Consider the following 25,521-nt stretch of genomic DNA (forward strand, 5'->3'; position numbering starts at 1 on the left):
TACAAACACATAGAACCAATATTCAAACATAGTTCAAACACATAGAACCAATCCTTTATGTAGCTCGGGGACAGCCTGTACAATGTTCAGCGGAGAAGCAGAGGCTCCTTGCATTATACATCAATATACTACAAGGATTCCCTCCCCTGCAGTGTAGTCGGCCCAGGGACACTCTGCTCGGTTCATGATCACAGGCAGATGACGGATAGTGTGAAACTGCCCCTTAAAGGAAAATACCACCAAAATCAAGAATCCTAAACCGGATCCAGGCACTGTGGCTGTGGTAATATTTTTTAATTTGTTATCCATGACCTACTACCCTAGCCACTCTGTTATCTGGCTTTACAGGCTGTTACACGGTTTCAGCCTACCCCAACACTTGTGCAGTTAGAAGGAAGAAGTTAAAAACCATGGCTGCTTTCTTCCAAAAACAGTGCCACATCTGAGAATTCTGGCGCTGTTGCGAATCAGCTGCATAGAGATGAATGGAGCTAAAACCATGGTCAATTGTTGCACTGTTTTTGGAACAATCCCTTTAAGGTACGGTTGCATGAGGTTTTTCACATGGAATCACACTTTGTTTTAGAAAATCCAAATGGAGCCTGTGGTTTGTTAAGATCCTCTAGGCAGAAAAAGGCTCCGTCTTGGCACCGAGAACAAAACTAACAAATCCTGACCTCAGTGATGCTGAAGTGTATAATATTCTTGTAAACAAAAACTCTGGAACTCAAATAGAAATGGGATCAATGCATATGAGGACAAAACCCAAAGCTCTGACTAATGCCTCATGCAGACTATTGTGAAATGGGGACGTGAGCTTGCCATTTTTCCAGCAGCTAGCACATGTCCCCGGGACCTATTGTTGGCAGATTTTGCATCTCAGACAGTAGTTTTCTATTGTCATTAGTGTGCGAGAAGCACACACCCAAAGATGACAGATGAGCCGCAAACAATGGACACTAAGAGGAGTCTACAAACTTCCCCAACACTGTGGGTTCCAAAAACATCCTCATCACTTTCATTATACATTCTCTGAGAAATCCTCATTTTAATCCATATGTTAATAAGGCAGGTGCATTAACGTCATGTCCTTAAAGGCCATAACACTTTCTGCCTGGACCATTACCCTTTCCATCAAATTTTGTGAAAAGCACAGGGCAACATGGGGTGACACTGGAAGGAGAGGGAAATAATTTAGGGTGGAACATCAGTGCTCAGAGTGCCAAGGACATTATTCTGCATGTTAATCAGGCAGTTACAACTAGGAATATCTTGGATATGGCAAACTAGATAGAAATAATAAAGGAATGGTTTGAAACCACACAGCATTTCACACATTGCCAGCAGACAACTCCCTGAAAACTAAAAGGGGTTTTTTTTTTACACTTAAAGGGTTTGTTCACTTTCAGCAAATATTCAATATTGTTTGTATAAGGAAAAGTTATTCAATTTTCCATTATACTTTCTGTATCCATTCCTCACCACTGTCAAGATCTCTGCTTGCTGTCATTCTTTAGGAAGGTTCATGTTGCTTCCAATGGATAGAGATCTCTCCATGTTGTTGTGATGGACACGTTATCACAGAACGTAATCAGAGCCGTAACGATGATGATTATAAAGATGCGTGCACCTGTGTGACATCACATGACCTGGACAGATTTCTATCCACTGGAAGTAAACATAGAAGTTTTGTACAGAAAGACAAGGAGAGATTTAGAAAACAATGAGGAATTAATACAGAAAGTTCTGCATACAGGCAGTCCCCGGGTTACATACATGATAGGTTCTGTAGGTTTGTTTTTAAGTTGAATTTGTATGCAAGTCGGAACTGTATATTTTATAATTGTAACCCCAGCCAAATTTTTTTTTGGTCTCTGTTAACAATAAAGCTTCATTACAGACACCTGATAACTGATATGGCTGATCATTGTAGCCTAGGGCTAAAGTACAGCAAATTACCAAGATCCAGAGGTCGTTTGTAACTAGGGGTCATCTGGAGTAGGGGACCACCTGTATTGGAAATTTGCGTAACTTTTCCTTTCAGCAAATAATTGATATATTTGTAAAAGTGGACAACCCCTTTAACATTTTGCTATAATTCCTTAAAGGGGTTGTCCGAGTTTTGAAAAAAAATTATATGTGGCCGGGAGCGGGCTGCCTAAAACAATAAAGCTGTACTTACCTTCCGGTGCCCTTAAGGTAAGCGCTGGATTCAGCTTCTGGCCGGACCCAAAAACCTTTCGGCTCCCATACACAATACTGCGTATAGGGACGGATAGGCGTACCCGGCCACGGCCGGCCGGAAGCTGAATGCAGCTCTGCTCCAGCGGCCATGTTTGTTTACATGGCGCCCGGACCGGAGCGACAGCAGCGCTGGATACCGGAGGGCACCGGAAGGTAAGTACAGCTTTATTGTTTTAGGCAGCCCGCTCCCGGCCACATACATTTTTTTTTTTTTTAACTCGGACAACCCCTTTAATTGCAACCAGCCACATTTACTGTAAATTGTATGAAATGCTGATGTGAAACACAGAATGTGTAAACCTGTGTTAAATTCATAGTGAATAAAAAAAAAAAAAAAAAGCTAATATAGAAAACCATATATAAGCATATGTTAACCCCTTCACGCTCCGCGGCGGATATATCCGCCACGGAGCGCAGTGACTTAGCGCTCAGTGGCGGATATATCCGCCACGGCGCCTATGCCGGCTCGGCTCTGGATCAGAGCCGAACCGGCATCGGGAAACACGGGGTGCCGGCTGTAACTAATAGCCGGCACCCCAGTGTAACACCCGCGATCGGAGTTGTCTCCGATCGCGGGTGCTTAACCCTTTAGATGCCGCGGTCAGCGCGACCGCGGCATCTAACAAGCATCTGGGGTGTCTTTCCCCCACGATCGGCCCCCCCGAACCGTTTTCGGGGGGCGCCGATCGTTGCTATAGTAACTCTGGGGTCCGATCTGGACCCCAGAGTTACTAGCAAGAATTGCCAGTAAGATGGCGTCTGTGACGTCATCTTACTGGCAAAGTGCCAGCCTATGCAAGTGCATAGGCTGACACTGATAATACTCTGCAATACATGAGTATTGCAGAATATTATCATGAACAAGCAATCAGAGGATTGCTTGTTCATATCCCATGGTATAAAAGTAAAAAAGTAAAAAAAAAAGTTATTCAATAAAAAAATAAAGTCATAAATCACTAAAAATGCCCCAAACCCCCAAAACATATAAAGAGACATATAACTCAAAAAAAAAGTCTAAATCATAACACAAACCCCACATATATAGTATCACCGCGTCCGTAACAACCCGTAGAATAAAAGTAAATCATTATTGAACCCCCACGATAAACGCCGTAAAAAAAAACTGTTATAAACCCTCCAAAAATTATGATTTTTACCTTTTCAATCCCACAAAAAATGCTATAAAATGCGACCAAAAAACCATATGTACTCCGACATGATACTGGTGCAAAGTACAACATGTCCCGCAAAAAACAAGCCATCAACCAGCTCCGTAGCCAAAAACGTAACAAAGTTATGCCACTTGGAAGATGGCAATACAAAAATTATAGATTTTTCCCCACATTAGGGTTTTGTTTGACAAATTTAGTAAAACGTAAGAAAATATATTCATGTCTGGTATCCCCGTAATCGTATCAACCCATAGAATAAAGCTAACATGATTATTAGTCTATACGGTGAACACCAAAAAAAAAAAAAGTCAAAAATCCAGTACAGAATTGATGCTTTTCTACTCCTGCCCTCAAAAAAAGTTCCTAAATTTTCAACAATAGGTGATACCAACCCCAAAAACAATGGAAAAAGCATCTCATCCCGCAAAAAAAATGCCGTCACATGGCCCCAATAACGAAAAAGCGAAAATTTTATAGCCTTCAAAAGGGGCCAATGAGGAAACTAAAATCCTGGCAGCTGCAGCGCCCTCCTTCCCTTCTGCGTCTCGCTGTGCCCCCATAACACAAGTAATGTCCACATGTGGGGGGTCTTTGTACTCAGGAGAAATTGCAGAACAAATTGTATGGTGGGTTTTCTCTTTTTATATTTTGGAAATGTGTAAATTTTAGTGCTAAATGAACGTATAAGGGAACAGTATGACCATTCTAAATTTCACCTCCATTTTGATTCAATTACTATGAAGATCTCAAGGGGTTAACAATCTTCGTAAAAGCTGTTTCTGATAGCTTGAGGGGTGCAGATTTGAAAATGGGTAGATTATATAGGGGGGTTTTGATGCTAAATATGTAAAATTTCATTCAAAACTGTATTTATCCCCAAAATAGTCAATTCTGGAAATCCGGAAAATCGCTATTCTATTTGTAAGCCGCGTGACATCAAAATAAATTATCCAGACATTTCAGAAATTATGAAAATGTAAAGTAGACAAATGGGAAATGTTATTCAGCAACTTATTTAGGTGGTAAATCTATCTGCCTGAAAACGCAATGATTTAGAATTTCGAAAATGGCAAATTTTTCAAAAAATTTATCATATTTTCTTTTTTTTGTAAATAAACGCAAAACTTATCTGCCAAAATTTACCACTAAAATGAAGTACAACATGTGGGGAAAAAACAATCTCAGAATCGTTTTGATAAGTAACAGTGTTCAAAAGTTATAACCATATAAAGCGAAGCAAGTCAGAATCCAAAAAATCGGGCTGAGCCTTAAGCTGTAAAATGGCTGCGTCCTTAAGGGGTTAAACAGAGAGTGGAGCCTCCCAGCAGCTACCAGGTGAGCTTGGTGTTTGTACTACCAGCCTGTGCCAACACCAACACAGAGGAATGTGCAGCTGGGCATTTACTGCACACAAAGTCATTCACAGCCTCCAGATGGGCACATAACATGTGCCCTATTGTCAGGCGCCAATCACCTAGGAAATGTGAAATACTGACAACACTCAGCATTAAGTTCCCCGTGTCTTTCTATAATCATTCACTGAAAAATTGGTGACATTCATCTGTTGTATTATTCTCTATGATATGTAAAAATAAAAATGTAGCACCAGATGGATAGGTTTTCCCTCCATTTTCTTCATGTATTATGTTGTGTAATCTGGACAGAACCTTCTGCTTTCAGCTCCATGCGGAGAACAAGTTGTAGCTTCAGACTGAATGCAGTGCGGGGCGAGTGTTGGACCCTCACAATCAGAGGATCAAAGTACAATTAGAGGGCAGCATCTAACAGTATATTTAGGCTATGTGGCACAGTTTGTACCCTATTTTGTCACTTTTTGTGACACAAAGTGCATAGATGCAAAAAGCGATAAACAAAAAAAGAAAAACAGAACAAATCAAAAGTATCCACACTGAAAACGTGTGCGTTTTGGCAGGTCTACCATGTAAGCAGCTGTATTAACCTTTTCACAGCTGCTTACAATTCCAGAAATTAAGAAAACATGTTTAAAACCAGCTAAACGCACGGTAAACGTGCACAAATACATGTTGTTTTCAGTGTGTTTGAAAAATGCATCAAGAACGGACCAAGAACACCCCAAGGAAGCACCGTGTGACAGCACCTTCATTGGCACAGGAGTTCTTTTTATGCCATTTAATTGAGGTTGAGTCTGACGCCATCTTTGTCGGCTTAATAGAGAGTGACTGAGGAAAACACTGACCGGCCATTCAGGTGACAGGCCTATGGGCCCAACCCACAGCGATGAGACACTAACAACCAACTCTGCAGGATACATCATGGGATTGACAGTTGTGGCACCTGAATGATGTTCACATCTATATATTTTTACAGTAATTACATAATTCTTACAACTAATACTATAAACTACTAACTACTTTTTGCAGACATACAGGTCAGCAGCGGTTCACATACTAGTGACCTAAGGACCAAGGATGAATTGTTTACAGCCCAAGAACGGGACATTTCAGTGCAGGTAGCCAAACACTGAGGGCTGCTATGAAAATAGGTTTTCCCATTCTAGAAATTTGCACCAAATGATACAATTGCTGAAAACATACAGACCATCCCAGCACCACGTGGCATAAAGCAGAATACAACAAATAAGAACATACATACCGTATACACCCAAAAGTCAAACATAAAGCGCCTCAGTCCTCGCGATCACCAGACAAGGGCACTGTGACGCCTCCATTATTCACTGTGTAAGAAGCCCGGAGGATGCTACACACTTACTGCTGCTTACAGCATGGGACTAGTTATGAAACTCCCGGCCCCAGAGAGCAGCTCTGCTCCTACTTTGACAATGGAACATTCCATTCACCTTCTCCAGATGGGAAGGGGGGGCCGGACAAGGACCTGTGAATTCCCCATGTGAACAAAGAATTTTAAGAGCAGTGAAACTACTTTAGTGCATAGCAATGCAGCTCCATTTGTGGCCCTGTGACAACTGTTGCTCCAAAAAGTGACCCATCATTGTTTATCCTAATGAAGCTGCTAAAAGCAAAGGATGACAAAGCACACCCCCTGCTGGTGCGTGAACTCACGGGAGCCCCCTCCTCCCTGCTAATCCGGACCATTGTCTAAGCTTAGAGGATATAATTAGCCTAACAAAGCAGAGCGACTGTACCTGAGAGCAATCCACAGTGGCAGGGGCTCACACATGGACTTCATTTATCTAACACTTTTTGGTCTTGTTCTACAATCATCATCCATCATGGTCCCAGGTTATGATAACAATAACTATTCTTTTATACTGCTTAGCACTTCACAATTGTTGTCTTGTTTTGCAATCATCATTGTTCTATGTTATAACAATAACAACAACATCTCCTATGAATTATAAACAACATAAAAAAGCTACCTGGTGTATGTGTAGTTTAGAGCCATACGGTGTCCTGTAGAGGGTCTCTCTCCGCTCTTGGGCCAGGATCATGATGTCCTATACACATTAGATGGTCTCCCAGTACATATGTAATGTATACGGCCAGCTGTATACACACAGGGATCTGGGTAACCTCATCTCTATACACTAATGTTCTGAAGGAAGCCATTGTAAGCCGTGTTCCCATTATGTATCCATTATGTGTTATTATTTTGCCAAGAGTAAAAGAGGCAGAACAAATGCCAAGAGTGAAAATGTTTCCTGTGCCCTCTGAGAGGTTACGCTGACTACATCCAGACTAAACATTACCAGGGTTATTTTCCATGGTTACTCTCAGCTACAGAAGTGCCATGTCATGTCTGGGGACAGCACACAACGGCAATGCATACAAACAAGAGAAGCCTCTTTTATATGGGCAGCCTCTTACAGTCATTCTTTTAACGTATTACCTGCAAATATGCCACAAGGCAAATCTGCAGCGTAATACAGTAGTAACGTCAGGGGTAACATCTATCCCCTGCAGATTCTTCATCCTCAGAGAATAAGTGAGGCAGAAGGCGGTGCGCCAATCAATCTTTCCCCCCACCCCCCACCCCATGGCCATGCCAAAATCGTGCATTACATGCATCAAAAAAAAAAGAAAAAACGGCCAATTGTGGCTTCTGCAATTGACCATTGCCATCCCGCAATGTGCAGCTGCCATAACCTAAGATCACACGGAGCACATCCTGCATTACAAAATTCCCACGCATTATTGCTGCACTTTTCTATGCAATGTGATTGCAGCTTTTACAGTGAAAAATGTTAAATAAATATTCTTTACCTTCTAAAAACACAACCACAAACAACTCCCTTAGCAAAATGCAAGTAAACTACCACTAATGGGTGTGAGTACTCCCTCAGGCCCCAATCGCACACATTTTTTTCAGCATTTTAATTTGCACTTCTGACGTTACAGAATATCTGGCTGATAACATAACAATGAAAACCCCCATCATGGGATCCCTAGATTATAGGGCTTCTTTTTCAGGGCTCATATGATAACTGTTAGATTACAGCATTGAATATTTTGATCGTCGGATGCCAGATCGGATCTAAAAATGACTGTAGTTTCTGTAAGGGCTGTTTCCACCTGTAATTGGGCAAACCTATGGTGTCGCCAATTACACTGCACAAGAACCTGGAGGATAGATATGTGAATCCTGTTCATTTCTCCATTTGGTAAGAAAGATGAGGAACAGGCTCAATATTACCCAGGAGACCTGCACACACAGTGTCATGGTTATCTATGATGCTGGGAATCCTTGCATCATTAAGGCAGTACTGACCTATTCTGATGGGATGAATACAGAAGGGGATATCATTATCACAGATGACAATGATACTCTGAATTTAGGCCCGAGGGACGAGACATGATTAGCTCGGCAATATAGCCAGGGTACAAATTTTTTTGTTTTCATTCAGGTACTGTAGTTTTTTGGTATCGAGATTAAAAAAAAAAAGTGAAAAAAAGTGAAAATAAATGTACTTCTCTGCCCGCTCTGACCCCTGGTGAAGCTCTCTGGATGATTTACTTTTATGCCAGCCTGCAATGATCAGCTGTAAGGTGTCTGTTATCAAGTTTTATTGATAATCATTGTTCCCATGACAGCACAAAATTTTAAAAATCAATATATCACAGGGAAAGAAAAAAGCCACACTTATAAAATATACCTGCTATGACCTGCATATAAATTTAACTTAAGAACAAACTAAAAGAACATATCTTGTATGTAACCCAAGAAATACTTGTAGCATAAATAATGTGATGAAAAGCCTCCATCATGCCACAAGGGGGAGTACAACAAATGCATATTTTACACAAAATCTGGAAATGACTATAACAAAAACAGAACTCCTAACAGAGAAGACTCTAAAGACATTGACAACTTCATGTGAACTATTACTGATGTGCTAATTGGGAATGAAAGGGACTGTGGATCTGGGACTCTATTAGGTGATGTGCGCCTCTTCACATACATGTGCCACTGTACAAGTAAGGGACAATCAAAATAAAAACAGTGCAGAAGGGTGAGTGATCTTATGTTACCTGCCAATTACAATCTGCCAGGATGGAAAAGATGTGGTACAGGAATCTGTATTTTCTTGGAATAAATACTAAAAAGCAGACAAAAATAACTATTACCAAGGACCTTATTTTCACTAAAGACAGGTTGCAGAAGCCCATCACACCTACAATATGCCTTTGTGCCTTCTCTAAGCATTTGCATTAGGTTATAACTGTGTGTTTTAACATATATTGTACCCTGACAGAATCCTTTGTTTAGTCCCTGAGGTTGGGCTTTGGTTTGGATGCCTTTCAAAAACCAACACGTGACTTGTCTGTGCTGCTCACTCCTCAGCTCTCAGCCCCCACCTTTGTGCTGCTGTACAGCTCCTGTCTCCTGCTCCTTCACAGAGGTCACAGCCTGGTGATCTGACATCAGTGGCAGAGGGAGTAGCTGTACAGGAGCACAAATGTGGGGGCTGAGAGCTGAGGAGTGAGCACATTGCTGCTGGAAACAGTCATGGCAGTTAACCTATTGCTGTGTTCAAAGCCAATAATTTCACATAAAAACAGCAGCTATCACAGTGTCCCAATCTTGTGACAGAAAATAGTGCCCAAATGGAAGAATTGCCATTCTTTGCCTAATGGTAGGACTGAAAACATCAACTTGCCCTACAAAAAATTATGTCTTACACAGGTTATTTGTACAAAAGGTTTTAATTGAGGTTTTAATAATCTATTAAACACTATGTACATTTTAGAATCCCTGTGATCGTGCTAAGAATAAGGGCAAGATGTAATTTGGAATGGACGGTGAAAACCGTAAAAACAGTGTTCACAACAAAATGGTGCAAAAACATTTTTTTCTACAATTGCATCACATTTTTTTTCGAGCTTCTCAGTACATGACACATAATATAAAATACAGTTTCTTGAAAATTTGTTATGCAGAAAAAAAAGCCCTCATACAAGTTTAAAAACTTGCACAAATTCAGCATTGGACATGCCCTGATACAGGCTGGTAACTGAAAGTCAGGAGCTTATTCCATTATCCTGACATTATCCATTCGCTCTCCGTACATGTGTGCATCTGTTCTGGGAGTCAGTGACTAGAAATTGTAGCAGTCTAATCCCCAGGTCTCACACAGCCCAGACATGGAGGATGAAGGGGCAGACCTGCCGACTCTGCTGTCCCAAGGTTATCATGGCGCAGTAGCGCAGGAATGCAGGGTATTTATTGGTGTCTTTAACCTGTACACAAAGGGCCCAGTGAGCAGGAACACGCCAGGCCCCCACCCGCTGAATACAGGATTCTGGTCCTATCAGCAATAAAGTGATGGAATGCAGAGATAGGGTCAGGTTCTGCCACTGCCATAAAATAAGCCAAGCCAGTAAGGCATTATAACAAATATCTCCTTAAAATATGCAAATCAAAAGTGATACAAAATGTAAAACATTGTCATCAGTCTATTATTGGGAACAAAGTAACGGGCCTGTGTACGGCTGAAGAAAATCTACCATCAAAATCAAGCATGATAAACCAGGGACACCTACTAATAGATTCAGGCACCGTGACTGTGGTAATCTTCTTATATTTGTTATCCATGGCCTCCTTCCTTCTAAAATTAACTTGTAACATTATTATAATGAGCCAGAAGGGCTCTAGGGCTATGCCAGAGCCACAGCATGTTTCTAAGCCCTCTGCTCCTCCCCCTGCTCTCCCAGCACTTCACACAGTAATCTCACACAGTGGGAGGGGGAGAAGTGCACCTGCAGTGTAACAGCCTGTGAAGCTACAGCATGGAGCAGCTCTGGTATTAGCCTCAGAGACCTTCATGATTGTTAGCATGGAGAGCAGGTTGTAAGGGAAGACATTTTCTACTCATTGTAACAACCAGTGAAAATACATCACTAAAGAGCCCTGGAAATACCCTCCAGAGCCCCTGAGGCTCATTCGCATAATTTAAAAATTGATTTTAGAAGTAGAGGGTAAAGAGTGTAACAAATATAAGAACATTTCCACAGTTACAGTGCCTGGATCTATGAACAAGTGCCACTGGTTTAACCATGCTTGATTTTGATGGCAGCATAATAAACCACTACCAGTATGTTATCAAACACATTTCATCATGAACCAATGAAGAAAATCAACTTTAAAGAAAATCTACCATTTGTCCTTATGCATTGTGAACCAAACACACCATGAGAATTCTGTAGTGACACTAATGCAGAAACATATCTTGATTAATACCTGAACCGAGTGGTTCTGCTAAAAATACAATTATAAAATCCAGTACCTGGGGAAAGCTGGGTGCAGACTGGCTGCTGAGTTTCAGAATGACTCATACCCAGCAGCTGCGAGATGATGCAGCAATTGATTACTTCTGCCTGTCAAGGACAACACAGTGATCATGTTTTATCGGCTTATGCTGGACAGGACAAGGCTGGTGCAGTGCATGATTACAGTAAGGGGAAAGCGCCGTGGACATCCAAAGCAGCGACAGAGCCTCATTATCATAATTATTTTCAGCAAATCTACATATAGGGATTAAACAAGATATATTACTACATCAGTGTAGCTACAGCATTCTCAAAGTATGTTTGGTTCATAATGCATAGAATCAAATGGTAGATTTCCTTTAAAGCAATATTCAAATTAATTATATAAAGCCATGGAAGAATAAGAACTTCAGCAATGAACATATGTGACTTCATAGATATCATGTGCATATAACTTCAAAGCTGATTTTTTTTGAGGATGTTACAATGTTGTAAGTGTTTTCTTATTGCTAATTATCTAACTTTCACTCTTGCCAAACTATTGTGTAGCTTGCCAATTGCTAATTCTGTGGGGGTTATTTTTACAGCAGTTACCTCATTTACATAAAGGTGATAGAAATACAAGACACACAGGATTACAGTAGTAGATAGCGTCTCAACAAAAAAACACAATCTTTGCATCCGCTCTGATGTCAGAGCTTATCTAAAACCTTTCCTGCATAGAACATGTCTATGGAGGTCTCCCACAAACCCCCTTGTCTATAGAGATCATTATGCTGCAGTAAAGAATATTACAGAATGCTGTTAGAAGAGGAGGAGCTCCCATCATCAGAAAATAGAGTAAAAAATAATTACTGTATATACTCAAGTATAAGCCGACCCGAGTATAAGCCAAGACCTCTAATTTTAACACAAAAAAACTGAAAAAACCTATTAACTCGAGTATAAGCAGAGGGTGGGAAATGCATTGGCTCACAGCCTCCCCAGCATATAGCCTGCCAGCCCCCCCGTGTAGTATCCAGCCTGCCAGCCCCCTGTAATATATATAGCCTACCAGCCCCCAGTAATGTATATAGCCTGCCAGCCCCCAGTAATGTATATAGCCTGCCAGCACCCTGTAATATATATATAGCCCCCTAGAATATAAGCATGCAGCCCCTGCCCCGAATATAATGCGTGTAGGAAAAAAAAAATAACAAACAGGGCACTTACCTTCTGACGCCCACCAACCCCCCGCTCCCTTCCCGGGAGGTCCTCTTCTATACAGCGAGGCTCCGGCATTGGCTCCCTGTCCCCGCTCAGTCTGTTGCAGTGATCGTGACGTCAGCCCCTTGCTGACATCATAGCGTTTGCAGATGCAGGGCACACATTAGAACGTCCCGCACTGGGACATGGAGCCAATGCCGGAGCATCGCTGTATAGAAGATGAACTGCCGGGGGTGCGGAAGGCGAGTACATGGTTCGTTTTCTTTCTTGATTCGAGTAGGAGCCGAGGTAACGTTATTCAGCACATTTTTTGTGCTGAAAAACTTGACTGATACTCCAGTATATACGGTAAGTATAAAAAAATACATACAACATATGTAATTTTCGACCACTTCAAGTTTCAGTTAATAAAAACCCATACCAAGAGAATGCTATTTTAAGAAAGCAAAATTAAAAGCTTAAAAAAACACCAAATACTCAAAAATTGACACATCCAAAAAACATGTTTATCCATCTGTAATATGGGCTGCACTCCGCAGTGACGTTGGTGCTGGGCGGTGGAAGGTTGTGCCTTGTGTATGTCGTTGTTTCCCACAGCACACAGCAGAAAAATGTAACTATCTCAAGAGATTCCTTTACTTGTGCGTAGAACATCAAATTATATCGGTTAACTTCAATAGTAGACTTCATTTGGAAGTTTTGGTCATCCATGGCGTTTGTCAATAGTCTCGTATGAAGGTAATGTATGGATGCAACGGGAGGTGAGGGAAAGGCCAACAGCCTCTCCCCCCAATGGAATTTCCGTAACCAAAACTTTTCAATGTGTCCAAAAAAACTTTCCAAAAAATTTTGACACATTTTTGTGGCTCAAGCCAAGTCGTAAAATAGAAGGTGCACAAGTAAGACAAGTAAGTATTTTAGAAGTCCCTTCACCACCTTTGCCAACCAATCTGGCACAGCAGTGTTGGGGCATGGCGATATTTTCAGCTCTACCGGTACAAGGTTGACTGCTTCACCCCAGGACCATCCACTTACTAAAACTACTGGGGAGTCCTGGGTGGACAAGAAAACCTGCACCACCTATCCGAGAGCTGATAGGGCTACAGGAATACTTCCATCTGTACCAGTATCAGAGCATTGGCACCCATCAAAAGATGGGTTTTTCAAATAACATTAATGTACCCCTTTGTAGAAGGAAAACACTACTATTTGCAGCTGTAAAGCATTAGAAAGGATTCTGGTTTTCCTTTTGCCTTGTGCCGCTATCTTATCAGAAGGAAGCTGCGCTCAGGCTTCCCAAAAAAGAATTCTATTAGTCGTCACAGGAAGCCTGCAAGTCTGCAAGAGCATCACTTCAGATTACATACAATAGTATATCTTCTCTTGACATGTCCCGTGTTCATGGAGTCTAGGGCGATGTTTATTAGGAGGGGGGATAACACAGTATAAAAGTAGATTGGAAGTGATATCAATGGCTGATATCAGTGGAAAGACTAAGAGGTAGGTGCTTGTCCCAACAGCTTATGGGAGAGCTTTTCACCATTAGGTATATAATGCTACTTGCTTATCGAGATACATATTATACATAAACGCTGACGGAAAGACTGGTGAAGGGAGATAATGGTGACGCTCACATTTCAGGAAATGAAGACAACTACTTTTTTTTATTTTTTTTACAGAAAACAGTCCTCAATTCTAAACACAACCTGTCACTGCTATTTACAGAAAACCCTTGGGATGGAAATATCAACAAACGCTGTTTCGTAAGAGCAGATAATTCACCCTCAGCAAGCTCTATACACTAATACAATGACATATGTTTCCTTTAAATTTCTGTATGACTATTTGTACATGACAGGTTTCCATTACTGTTAAATGATCGTTTAAAAATGCATAAAAAGATTTTCCTTTGCCAACAAATAACCGTTTTATCGGTTCTCATTGGTGAAAACATTTGACATATGGGTCAATGTTTGAAACTGAAAATTGGTGTCAATGATCATCGAGACGATTATTTCCTGGTTCTGTTTCTACGAATAACTTAAAAACTAGAGCCATCTGCAACTTCATAGTTGCCATTAAAATAATTTCCCCCCAGGGGATCCATAAAGTTGTATTGTACTGTATTTTATCGTAACAACTGTGGAATCCCCATGGAGCCTATTAAAATCAATGCGATCTGAAGGGTTCACTGCTAGGTAACTGAAAAAAGATCTGGTATATCTCTGTGATGAATCAAATGCACAACCAGAGTGTGAACAGAGACCAGGAAAGTGTTACTCCTAATGAGAAAAGGCTTTTCTCCAGTCCATGATTAGTTGGGTGCGCTACACACCAAAACACCTGGATTCTACATTGCTCAAAGTCATAGGGACTTATTTATCAAAATTTGTGAAAGGTGCACCAGCGTAAGATGTACCTCCCCACCCCTGCTGCGCCAGCGTATGATGCACCCCCTCTTACCCCTGCTGCGCAACCTGAACGGGCCCAGGCTATCATGCTATCTAACCATCCCCACCCTGGCCGACTCCATCGCTAGGCCCGCCCCTCCTTCACACCTACTTGACATGGAGGAGGCATAAGGAAATAAATATTATACAATGCCGTTGTGCCAGGAATTATTTCAAGGCTGGTACGCCACAAAACTGCTGTACAAGTCCTGGTAAGTAAGGTTTATTGGTAGTTTATCCATAAGATTTACCACTTAAATTATTGGGGGGGGGGGGGGACAGAAAAAAAATCTGAGAGATTCTTACCGTTTCACAACCATCTTCAATGTTTTGTGAGATCCTTTCACCAGACAGATGGCCTCCTGTCTGTAACCAGAGAGTGGAATATCATTTATATTCACTATTTCATCTCCAGCCATTAATATTTCGGCAGCTTTACTCCCTTCTTCAACCTGTAACGAAGAACGAAAAGAATCTTTATGTTCAAAAGCCAAAATAGTGACCGGTCTAATATATTTTTAGCACCCCGAAAAATTGCTTAGTTATTGGAGTTTTTGGAGTTTGGAGATATACAGTGGAATAGCAGGACTAGATTACAATACACATAGATTACAATAGACCATTCTACCATGGAGGCAATGATCTTTCTGTTAGTACATAACCATCAATCTGTGAATATATCCACGAGTCCACGTTTTCCATGAAAGTGACTGAACTGTAACAAATTTTACTGAGAAGGTAGAGGGCTTCAGGTGTACAGGTTCTTCCATGCCCATACAGACAATACATACACATAATATAAATAATATTCACCTAGTCATTATCAGTACTTTGGCCCAGAGCACAGGGAATAGTGGTGGGATCCATAAGGCATTAAATGGGGTATGCCACATTTGCAGTTTGGTACCTCTGTACAGTTACTGCATTACCCCTGTACTATAGTCTCCCCTGAGTAATAAAGGAGTGACGAAACGCGTAGGGAGCTGTTTTTGCTCTAATATTTGGGGATATTTTAGCTTCTGCAATGGTCAGTTTTCTGGGTACTGTCCTTGTAAGGGCAGAAGCTAACTAAATGGGGAACATGGGTACCAGAACAATGTCAGGGTAAGCAAAGGGACGCTCCCTTGGCACTACAAACCTGATCTTATTCTCCTGCTCCTACCCGTGGCAAGACCGTTCTTTTACTATTGAACACAGGAGGTCAGGTCACACCTGCTTCTAATTTGTTCCTATGACAACCCAAAATTATAAAAATCCTATTGTCACAGGACAAAAAATAAAAAATTTAAAAAAAATACTAAAGGTCTGAAATTACACTTCGTTCTGACGGGAAGCTAACTGGAAGTGTGCTGCCCAGGGGTCAAATGACAAAACTTCGTGGTCATCCCCCTAAAGCAGTTTCTGTAAATGAGCTCCCTATCCACCACTGACAGCTCAGACATAATGAAGCCTGATAAAGTGTGTAATTACACAATTCATTACAGACAGTCACTGCATTGTCTAACCACCTCAGAGAGCTGAAATACTTTCTAGGTATAGAAGGAGTTAATCTTCAGGCTCCTAATCTATCTGAAATAGAGGGAACTCTTATAGGGGGAGATTTATCATAAGTCTTAGAGCAGAGCGGCTCTAGTTGCCCATGGCAACCAATCAGAGCTCAGCTTACATTTTCCCACAGCTGTTTATAAAATTAAAGCTGAGCTCTGATTGGTTTCTATGGGCAACTAGAACAGTTTTACCTCAGATACTTGATGATAAATCTCCCCCATAGTCTACAAGAGTAAAACATCTAAAAAAGGGAACACGCAAAATGTTGTCCTTAATGATGGAGTACATTACAAAGTTTACCATTATCATCTGCTCTATTCATTTCTAAAATAAAAGCAAAAAATGCTCCAAAAGGTTTAATTACACAATGGGGAGATTTATCAGATCTCCGACAGGTCTGTGTGCCAAAAAAGTTGTGTGTCCGTAATTAGCCTAATTTTTTGGCATGAAAACACGCACATCAGTTCTGATAAATCCCCTTATAGAGCTATTCAACTATTCAATAACTCAGTGCTACTATTCTTGCCATTCAGAAAGAACGCGAAAATTTTGCAAAAAATTCCCAAATTATTTAAAAATATGCTTAAACCATCAAACAATGACCATACATACATACAACACAGAAAACTCCTAAATATTGCACAACTGTGAAAACTGCCCCAGGGGCAAACAATGTAAAGTAGAAATCAGAGAAAAACTAGATGTATAATGTATTAGACACCGAGGCAAATTCCATTGTGACCCCGTGATTAGGGAGCAGGATATGTGCACACATAACATGAGCGAGCTTGTCAGCAGAAGCTCGGCCCACATGTGTATCAGCAGAAATCACCCCTGCAGCCCAGTGACTTATTAACTAGAAAATCTGCTGCATAATGGGGGGTCAGGGCAGCCGCCGGGGACTTGTACACATTCATCACACGTTAACCAATGCTGGGTTTCTTAGGAAAGTTTGGAGAGACTGTAAAAATATCTTACGACTACAATTCCATTTCATTATTCATCTGGTGGCCAGTTTTATATACAATGTAAATATAATCATAGAAATCTAGGCGACTCCCATCAATAAGGAAGCTTGCACAATCCACAATGCACATGTCCTGCCCGGCTGTTGGCGAAGAGGAAGCAAATACTCCAAGGGCAAACACGGGAAGGGTGGCGACACCTTGAAAATGGCTCTTAATATGCACATTATATAGTTATACATGCCACAAGCAAATATAAAAATCTTTATGTGTAGTGATAGTAAAGCCGATGTCTTAAAGGGGAATTACAGCTGTGTATATTTATCTTCAAGCACAAGAGAGATACTAAATATTAGAACAATGGGGTCCAACTGTATGGAGGTGTGGAAACAGCAGTGATGGGTGATAAACGTTCACGATTTGAATACTTTAAGCTGTGTGTGGTACCAAGCTACAGGCTTCTCAGCAGTCCTATTAACCTTGGACTTTAAACCAGCCATCAGCCGTCATCTTATATACCAGTGATGGCGAACCTTTTGCAGACCGAGTGCCCAAACTACAACCAGAATCCACTTATTTACCATGAAGTGCCAGCATGGCATTTCAAGTAGTAACTTGTTGCTACCTGTTCTTCAACATCATTCAATTGTATTGGCCCCCCTGAGGCCACCAATACAGTTGAAAGAAGGTGGACAAATTCAGACCATCATTGTAGCTTCTCTCCAGGAAGAATGGTGGGTCCAGCAGGATGACCTCCAAGATAATGCAGGTCTGTCAACACCTTCTCACTTTTCCTGCAGTTCTAAACAGACAATGAAGTGTCACTTTAAAATAGCGCTGAGCAGCATCTTTTAAGGAAGATTTGGTGGTTTTGGTCCTGTTTGGTGAAATTGGGGCAATGGCCTGAGTGCCCACAGAGAGGACCCCGAGTGCCACATCTGGCACCCGTGCCATAGGTTCGCCACCACTGTTATATACAAACATCAGCTTTTTTGTGGACATCCAGTTAGTGGTGAACTTGCCTATCTTTACCAAAAGTCATCAAATTCAGATTGCAGTGGTTCTGACAGGCGGTACCCCCAGCAATCAGCTGTTCTCAACTGTACGGAGCAAAGTGCTAAAACACTAAGCCATGATGAGCGAGTCACAGACCACGCCGTGTCCTGTTCCACGCAACAAGCACATTGCCAGGGATGGGACAATACATGATGTTAGGAAGAAGGGACTGCGTGCATCATATATCATCAAGTCCTGGCACTGTGGTCGGTCCATAGAACAGGACATGGCATCATCTGTCATTCATAGACTGACCACGCCCATTTGTGTTACCTCTAACTTACGGAGGTCCATAGGAGAGTTGGCAAGCGCTGTGCAGGGAAGGGTTGCAAATAACCATACTTATTGGAATAGGTCTTGACAAAGACCTAGTTTCCATGTATTTCTGATGAATAACACTGGATAACAATGCTGCTGGGCAATTGGGATCTTTCTGCTGCGGGCACCCACCATTCTGTAAGCAGGGCTAGAATGGGTAAATCTGAATGCTGTCCCACACCTTGTTTTTCTGGATATTCTTATTACAAAAAACAAACAAACTGCAGAACAGTTAAGGTGCTGCCACATATCGCGTTCTTGAATTGTTTTTAAAGGACACCTGTCATCAGGTCTGTGTCACTAGTCCTGTCACTACTACCTGTTGGAGCAGCTCACAAGGATCCCACCCCAGCCTTTATCTAGTTATTTCATACATTAATCATTGTAAAATCATCTATTCTTTATTATGTAAATGAGGCTGGTCACATGGTCAGAGGCAGTGATGTCACCCCTGTTACCCCTCCCCTCTCCTCCCCCTGCTCATGTCTGTGTGTAATGTATAGTAAAGCATTGCTAGTGTGTGTGCTGCATCTGCTGACATGCTGCATCCTCCTAATATACAGGTGAGAGACACAGACATCAGCTACACATGAATCTGACATGTTCTGCTGTAACATGGCTGCCTGGAGCTGCTGTATCTCTCCTAAACACACACACATGCACACACAGGCTGCAGGGGGCGTGGCCACCAGCACCAGGAAGCACATCATTATACAGGCTCACATCATTATACAGGCTGTCAGTCAAGCACTGGGGGTGTGGCTGTGCCTCCCACTCATGAATAGAGTGGACAGCTTGAATATGCTAATGCTTCATTGGACATTTCACAGGTCATTTGCATACAGCTTTAGGACCTCATTGCTTAAGTTTACAGGCATGTAGAGGGACAATGAAGGGATAGAGGCAATGCTCTCTAATGGCAGCTTATGAAAATATATTTAGTTTAGGGGGGTTATTTTGCATGACGGGTTCTCTTTAAGCAGATGCGCTTTTGTGAGCTTAAACTATTTGTAAACTTTTAGAAATAAAGATAAACAGGTTCAAAGGAGCCAAACACATGGTAAACATTCAGAAATGCATGCGTTTTAAAAACGGACTGAGAACGCACGCTTTAAAAGAGTCCAAAGAATGCGATGTGGCAGCACCCTTACATCCTATTCAGTGCTATCCTGGAACTACCACTGCAGAGGTAAACAAAAAGGAGATAGCCAAAACTTGGAGAAAATGAATCAAGAAGTGTTTATCTCACCTCTTGCAGCATAAAAGGAAAATAAACACTTCCTTGCTTTTTGGTTCAGGTTTTTGGTATTGCCATCTCATCTGTTATGGAAAGGAGAGGACCACAACATGACCCAGTGTCAGTCTGTGATGAATAATGCAGACATTCATACAGAACACCCTTAACAATATGTTTTATATACACCGAGTTCAGAGGTCGCACTACCATTTTTCCAGAAGGGTAATAATCCTCCTCTCACCATGGATAACGCCCCAGAGCCAACCCCCCCCCCCCCCATCCAGTCCACACCATGATTTTTTTCACCATTTTGAAATGCTACAGTCACAAACGTAAATGTATTTTATTGATATTTTTGGTATTTAGAAACACAGATGGGCCATGGGCCGCTTTGCTGCTTGTATGGCCTGTCAGTTTAGGCCAGCGGTTCTAGTGCATCAGCCTTGCGCACTTATCTCTTGTTTAGTACACAGCTTTCAAGACTTGAAGGATCAAGGGGACTGTAGAATGAACAATTAGAAGAAACATGGCTGTTAATAAAGTATAGACAAGCAGATTACAGTTTCTTATACGGTTACCTCAACAAATGCACAGACAAGGCCCCAGAATCCAGTCATGATAAAGTAAATAGCTAAAAAAAAAATACTGAAAGCTTCCAACTATTGACTAAAACTTCCCAAACTATGAAGTGAAAATAAAAATGCATGGAAAGAGCGTGGGATTATGACCACAGCCAATTTCTTACTTCAAAGGGTTTTTCTCATTTTCCATATCTATCATATATCCGCAGTAGGTCATAAACACATGATAGATGTAGGTCTCATCCCTATCTGTAAAAAGGGCATCCTCCGATCCCTTTCCATTCTATGGAAAAGACAAAGTAGACAAACATATAGGGGGTATTTATCACAACTGAGCAAATCATTGTGATACAACCTGTGCTGGGCACCTGCTGTGCCCAATATACCAAGAGGTCCCGGGCAGATTCATCCTACGTTAGGTGCAGCCTAGTGTTGAATTGCACCAGGAACTGGTCTCCCCACACTCCCCGCCCAGAACACTGGAGTATAAGCCACGATACATTCCTTTAATTTAGCTTAGTTGTGGATGTTCTCAGGATCCCAGATCTAGGACAGCAGTTTTTGAATACAGAATTAGGTTTTGACCATGAAGTGAGGAAAATGTATGAATGGCAGTGGTTACTTTTCCTTTTCTCAGTCTAAGGTTGGTTTGGGGGGCTCAAAAACTACATCCACAGCCCAAAGATTCAGTTTAGATGGCATTTCTATTCAACTAAAGTCAGTTCAGCTAGGTAAATCTGGTGGAAACTCAAACCAAGTGTTTATGCCTGGCACAAATGCTCAGAACAGACTAAAAGTTTTTATAGGCCCATAAATCCGTCCAAGTGTGGGAATGATGGAAGTGTCAGCTTATAACTAAACTCTTTATATTACTTTTTCTCTTAATCATGTTTTATTCCAGGAATCCAAGAATTAATACTGACTCTGGGAAAAAATGTTACATGTTGGGGCACTGCAGACCCACCCGTACAGGTCATAGGTGTGTCACCGAAACTTCCTCATAGTAAACATGTATATTTGTATGGGGAAAAGTGAAACCCGTTAAAATGATAGTATTCCCATATAGAGAATAAATCTAATCATACCTAAAGGATAAAAAGACACAAGGGCCATATTGTCATACTGCTCAACTTTAAGGGGACACATCAGTAACTAGCACTCTGGATGCACCAACAACCACAATAGGGCACAAAATGCCACCCAGGAAATTAGAAATACCACAGTACAGCAATAATTACCAACCAAATGCTGCTTTCAGAGAAAACAATAGTGCAGACCCAAGAGCAGATATTAATAGCACCGGAGGCCTCAGAGCAGTCAACAATAATGGAGAGACCCTCCCCGAGAAAAGACAAATAAATACTGAAGACCCATAAATCATAAAACTACCAATACTGGAGACCCCCAAAGCAGATAATAATACTGGAGACCCTATAAGAGAAAAATACTAATACAGGAGACCCACGGAGAAGACAATAATACTGGGAGACCCCAGAACACATAATCCTTTGATTTTCTCAGAAATCAAAGGTGCGCCTTATAGCTCAGTGCGCCTTATATACCGAGGTCGCACTAACATTTTTCCAGAAGGGTAAAAATACTCCTCTCACCATTTTTGAGGAGTATTTTTACCCGAGGAGGAGTATGAAAATTTTGGTTATACACCGCACACACAGCACAGCACACGCTCGCTCGCCACACAGCACACGCTCACACAGAACACTGCACACACTCACCACTCACAGAACACAGCGCACACACTCACCACTCACACTGCACACACAACACTCGCACAGCACACACAACACTGAACACACTACACTCACACAGAACACTGCACACACTCACTCACTCACTCACTCACACAGAACACTGCACACACTCACCACTCACAGAACACTGCACACACTCACCACTCACAGAACACTGCACACACTCACCACTCACACTGCACACACAACACTTGCACAGCACACACAACACTGAACACACAACACTCACACAGCACACACAACACTGAACACACTACACTCACACAGAACACTGCATACACTCACCCGGCACTGCGTCGATCACAAACGTACGCAGCTGTGGGCAGGGAGAGTTGGAGCAGGACGGGGAGCAGCAACTTCGCGGCCCAAGTGTCTCCCCCGGGGCTGGTGCTCTCACTCCAGGTCTCTCTGTAGCGCGCAGGCTGAGCGGTTCAGCGCGCACTGCAAATGAGGGAAATGAGGGATCAGTAGCCTGCGCGCTACAGGGAATAACTGCCAAGCGTAACTTTACGCATGGCAATTATTTTGGGGGGTAATGGCGCCTCATCACGCGTCTATGACGCGTGGTGAGGCGTTAATGCGACCTCTGCTTATATATGAACCGTACTTACAGAAAACAACTGTCTTGAACTGTGCACAGGTCTGCCGCCTGCTGGTCATTCATCCTTAATATTAGGTGCGCCTTATATATGAAACTAGACATTTTAGCAAGTATTTATTGATGGTGCGCCTTATACTCCGGTGCGCCTTATAGTCCAAAAAATACTGTAAATTTTATGCTATAAAACTAAACTAGATTTTTGTCACCATTCCCAATTCATTTAATAGGAAGGAATTAAATGTAGAGTAAATGAAACAAAATGTTATGATCCCCAATTACCTATAAGATCAAGAATGTAAGCAAATATTCAGGTCACGAAAAGCTATGAGATCACCTAAATGGAATTAGGGTTTTTATTCCTGGAAAGCATTAAACTTGATACTAAGAAGAGTGTTTACAACAGTGATCCATCATATGGCACCCAAGTTTATGTACAAGACACAAACTATATGGACGTCTTCAGCTCCTAATATCATACAATTGAAATCCCTTGAGTATAAAATTTATTTCTGCCTTTTTAAAAAAAAAAAAAAAAAAGAGCTTTTATAAAAGCCATACATTTGTTTTTTTATATATATATATAACACATTTTTTTTTTGCCAGACAAGCTCTATTTTTCAATGGTCAACTTATGAGTTCTTAATCCCTTTCCTATACAGTAATGTATTTAATTCTCACTATCAGCCCACATATTTTTTTGAGCTACCGTAAGTGCTATGACAGGAGTTTAGTATGACACTATATCTTCCTATAGGACATAAATCTATTCATTCACTTACAGCCGGAAGGGATCTATAATATAGTGGAGACTTGCCGTAGAAACATTTTATGTTTAAAAAAAAAAAAAAATACACATTGCTCAAATGCTGTGATACGAAATAAAAAGTACTGCAGTAATGGGTAACCCTAGCCCCAGACTGTGGCAGTACTTATAGCCATGCTGACTAAAGTCTGAACAGAAACTAAGGCGACTTACACTCACCGGCCACTTTATTAGGTACACCTGTCCAACTGCTTGTTAACACTTAATTTCTAATCAGCCAATCACATGGCGGCAACTCAGTGCATTTAGGCATGTAGACATGGTCAAGACAATCTCCAGCAGTTCAAACCGAGCATCAGTATGGGGAAGAAAGGTGATTTGAGTGCCTTTGAACGTGGCATGGTTGTTGGTGCCAGAAGGGCTGGTCTGAGTATTTCAGAAACTGATGATCTACTGGGATTTTCACGCACAACCATCTCTAGGGTTTACAGAGAATGGTCCGAAAAAGAAAAAACATCCAGTGAGCGGCAGTTCTGTGGGCGGAAATGCCTTGTTGATGCCAGAGGAGAATGGGCAGACTGGTTCGAGCTGATAGAAAGGCAACAGTGACTCAAATCGCCACCTGTTACAACCAAGGTAGGCAGAAGAGCATCTCTGAACGCACAGTACGTCAAACTTTGAGGCAGATGGGCTACAGCAGCAGAAGACCACACCGGGTGCCACTCCTTTCAGCTAAGAACAGGAAACTGAGGCTACAATTTGCACAAGCTCATCGAAATTGGACAGTAGAAGATTGGAAAAACGTTGCCTGGTCTGATGAGTCTCGATTTCTGCTGCGACATTCGGATGGTAGGGTCAGAATTTGGCGTCAACAACATAAAAGCATGGATCCATCCTGCCTTGTATCAACGGTTCAGGCTGGTGGTGGTGGTGTCATGGTGTGGGGAATATTTTCTTGGCACTCTTTGGGCCCCTTGGTACCAATTGAGCATCGTTGTAACGCCACAGCCTACCTGAGTATTGTTGCTGACCATGTCCATCCCTTTATGACCACAATGTACCCAACATCTGATGGCTACTTTCAGCAGGATAATGCGCCATGTCATAAAGCTGGAATCATCTCAGACTGGTTTCTTGAACATGACAATGAGGTCACTGTACTCAAATGGCCTCCACAGTCACCAGATCTCAATCCAATAGAGCATCTTTGGGATGTGGTGGAACGGGAGATTCACATAATGGATGTGCAGCCGACAAATCTGCGGCAACTGTGTGATGCCTTCATGTCAATATGGACCAAAATCTCTGAGGAATGCTTCTTACCGGGGGGTCAGGATTATGTGATGTCTAGACAACAGAACTTAAGACTTTCAGTGACATCCCATGTCCTGCTGCATGTGTATAGTAATGACTGCATCCACTAGAAGCCAGCAGAACACATGGCATCCCAGGAAGTCCTGAGTCTTGCTGCCTGGGGGTTACATGACCCCTAGCTTACAGTAAACTTAACAGGGTAAGTGGCGTCACATGTCCTGCGGGCTTCTGCTTGATGGACAGGCTGTGCAGTCATTGCTGTATGAACCCCCCTTTTGTGATCACCGTCCCCTTTTCAGTGGTTAGAGGGGCGTTCCAAAGACATCTGTAAATAATTCAGAACATGGGATATCACAGGTTGTCCAGAGTCCTGCTGCCCAGGGACCAGGTGAACCGCCGCTCCCAGTAAATCTTTACAGGACAAGAATAATATGGGTAAGCCTATAAGGGTCTCATACTTGCCCCGTTAAAGTTTATTATAAGTGGCCAATGCCTTAAATGCAAAATAATGAAGAGCAGGGAACTGTCTGTGGGGTAGTGGACTGGGTTTTATCATGCTGATGAATA

The 25,521-nt window shown here is 41.9% G+C and overlaps 1 protein-coding gene across 4 annotated transcripts in view; it reads right to left on the bottom strand.

The window, feature by feature from the left end:
- SHROOM2 (shroom family member 2) overlaps positions 1-25,521 on the bottom strand; it is a 104,168-nt gene that overhangs the window by 49,497 nt on the left and 29,150 nt on the right. For all 4 annotated transcript variants that reach the window (XM_072137837.1, XM_072137836.1, XM_072137838.1 and 1 more), the window contains exon 2: positions 15,106-15,251. In XM_072137837.1, coding sequence (XP_071993938.1) covers positions 15,106-15,251 — 146 coding nt within the window. The remainder of the gene's footprint in view (positions 1-15,105; positions 15,252-25,521) is intronic.

This window comes from Engystomops pustulosus, chromosome 2 (assembly GCF_040894005.1).
Source record: "Engystomops pustulosus chromosome 2, aEngPut4.maternal, whole genome shotgun sequence".
Taxonomy (NCBI): domain Eukaryota; kingdom Metazoa; phylum Chordata; class Amphibia; order Anura; family Leptodactylidae; genus Engystomops; species Engystomops pustulosus.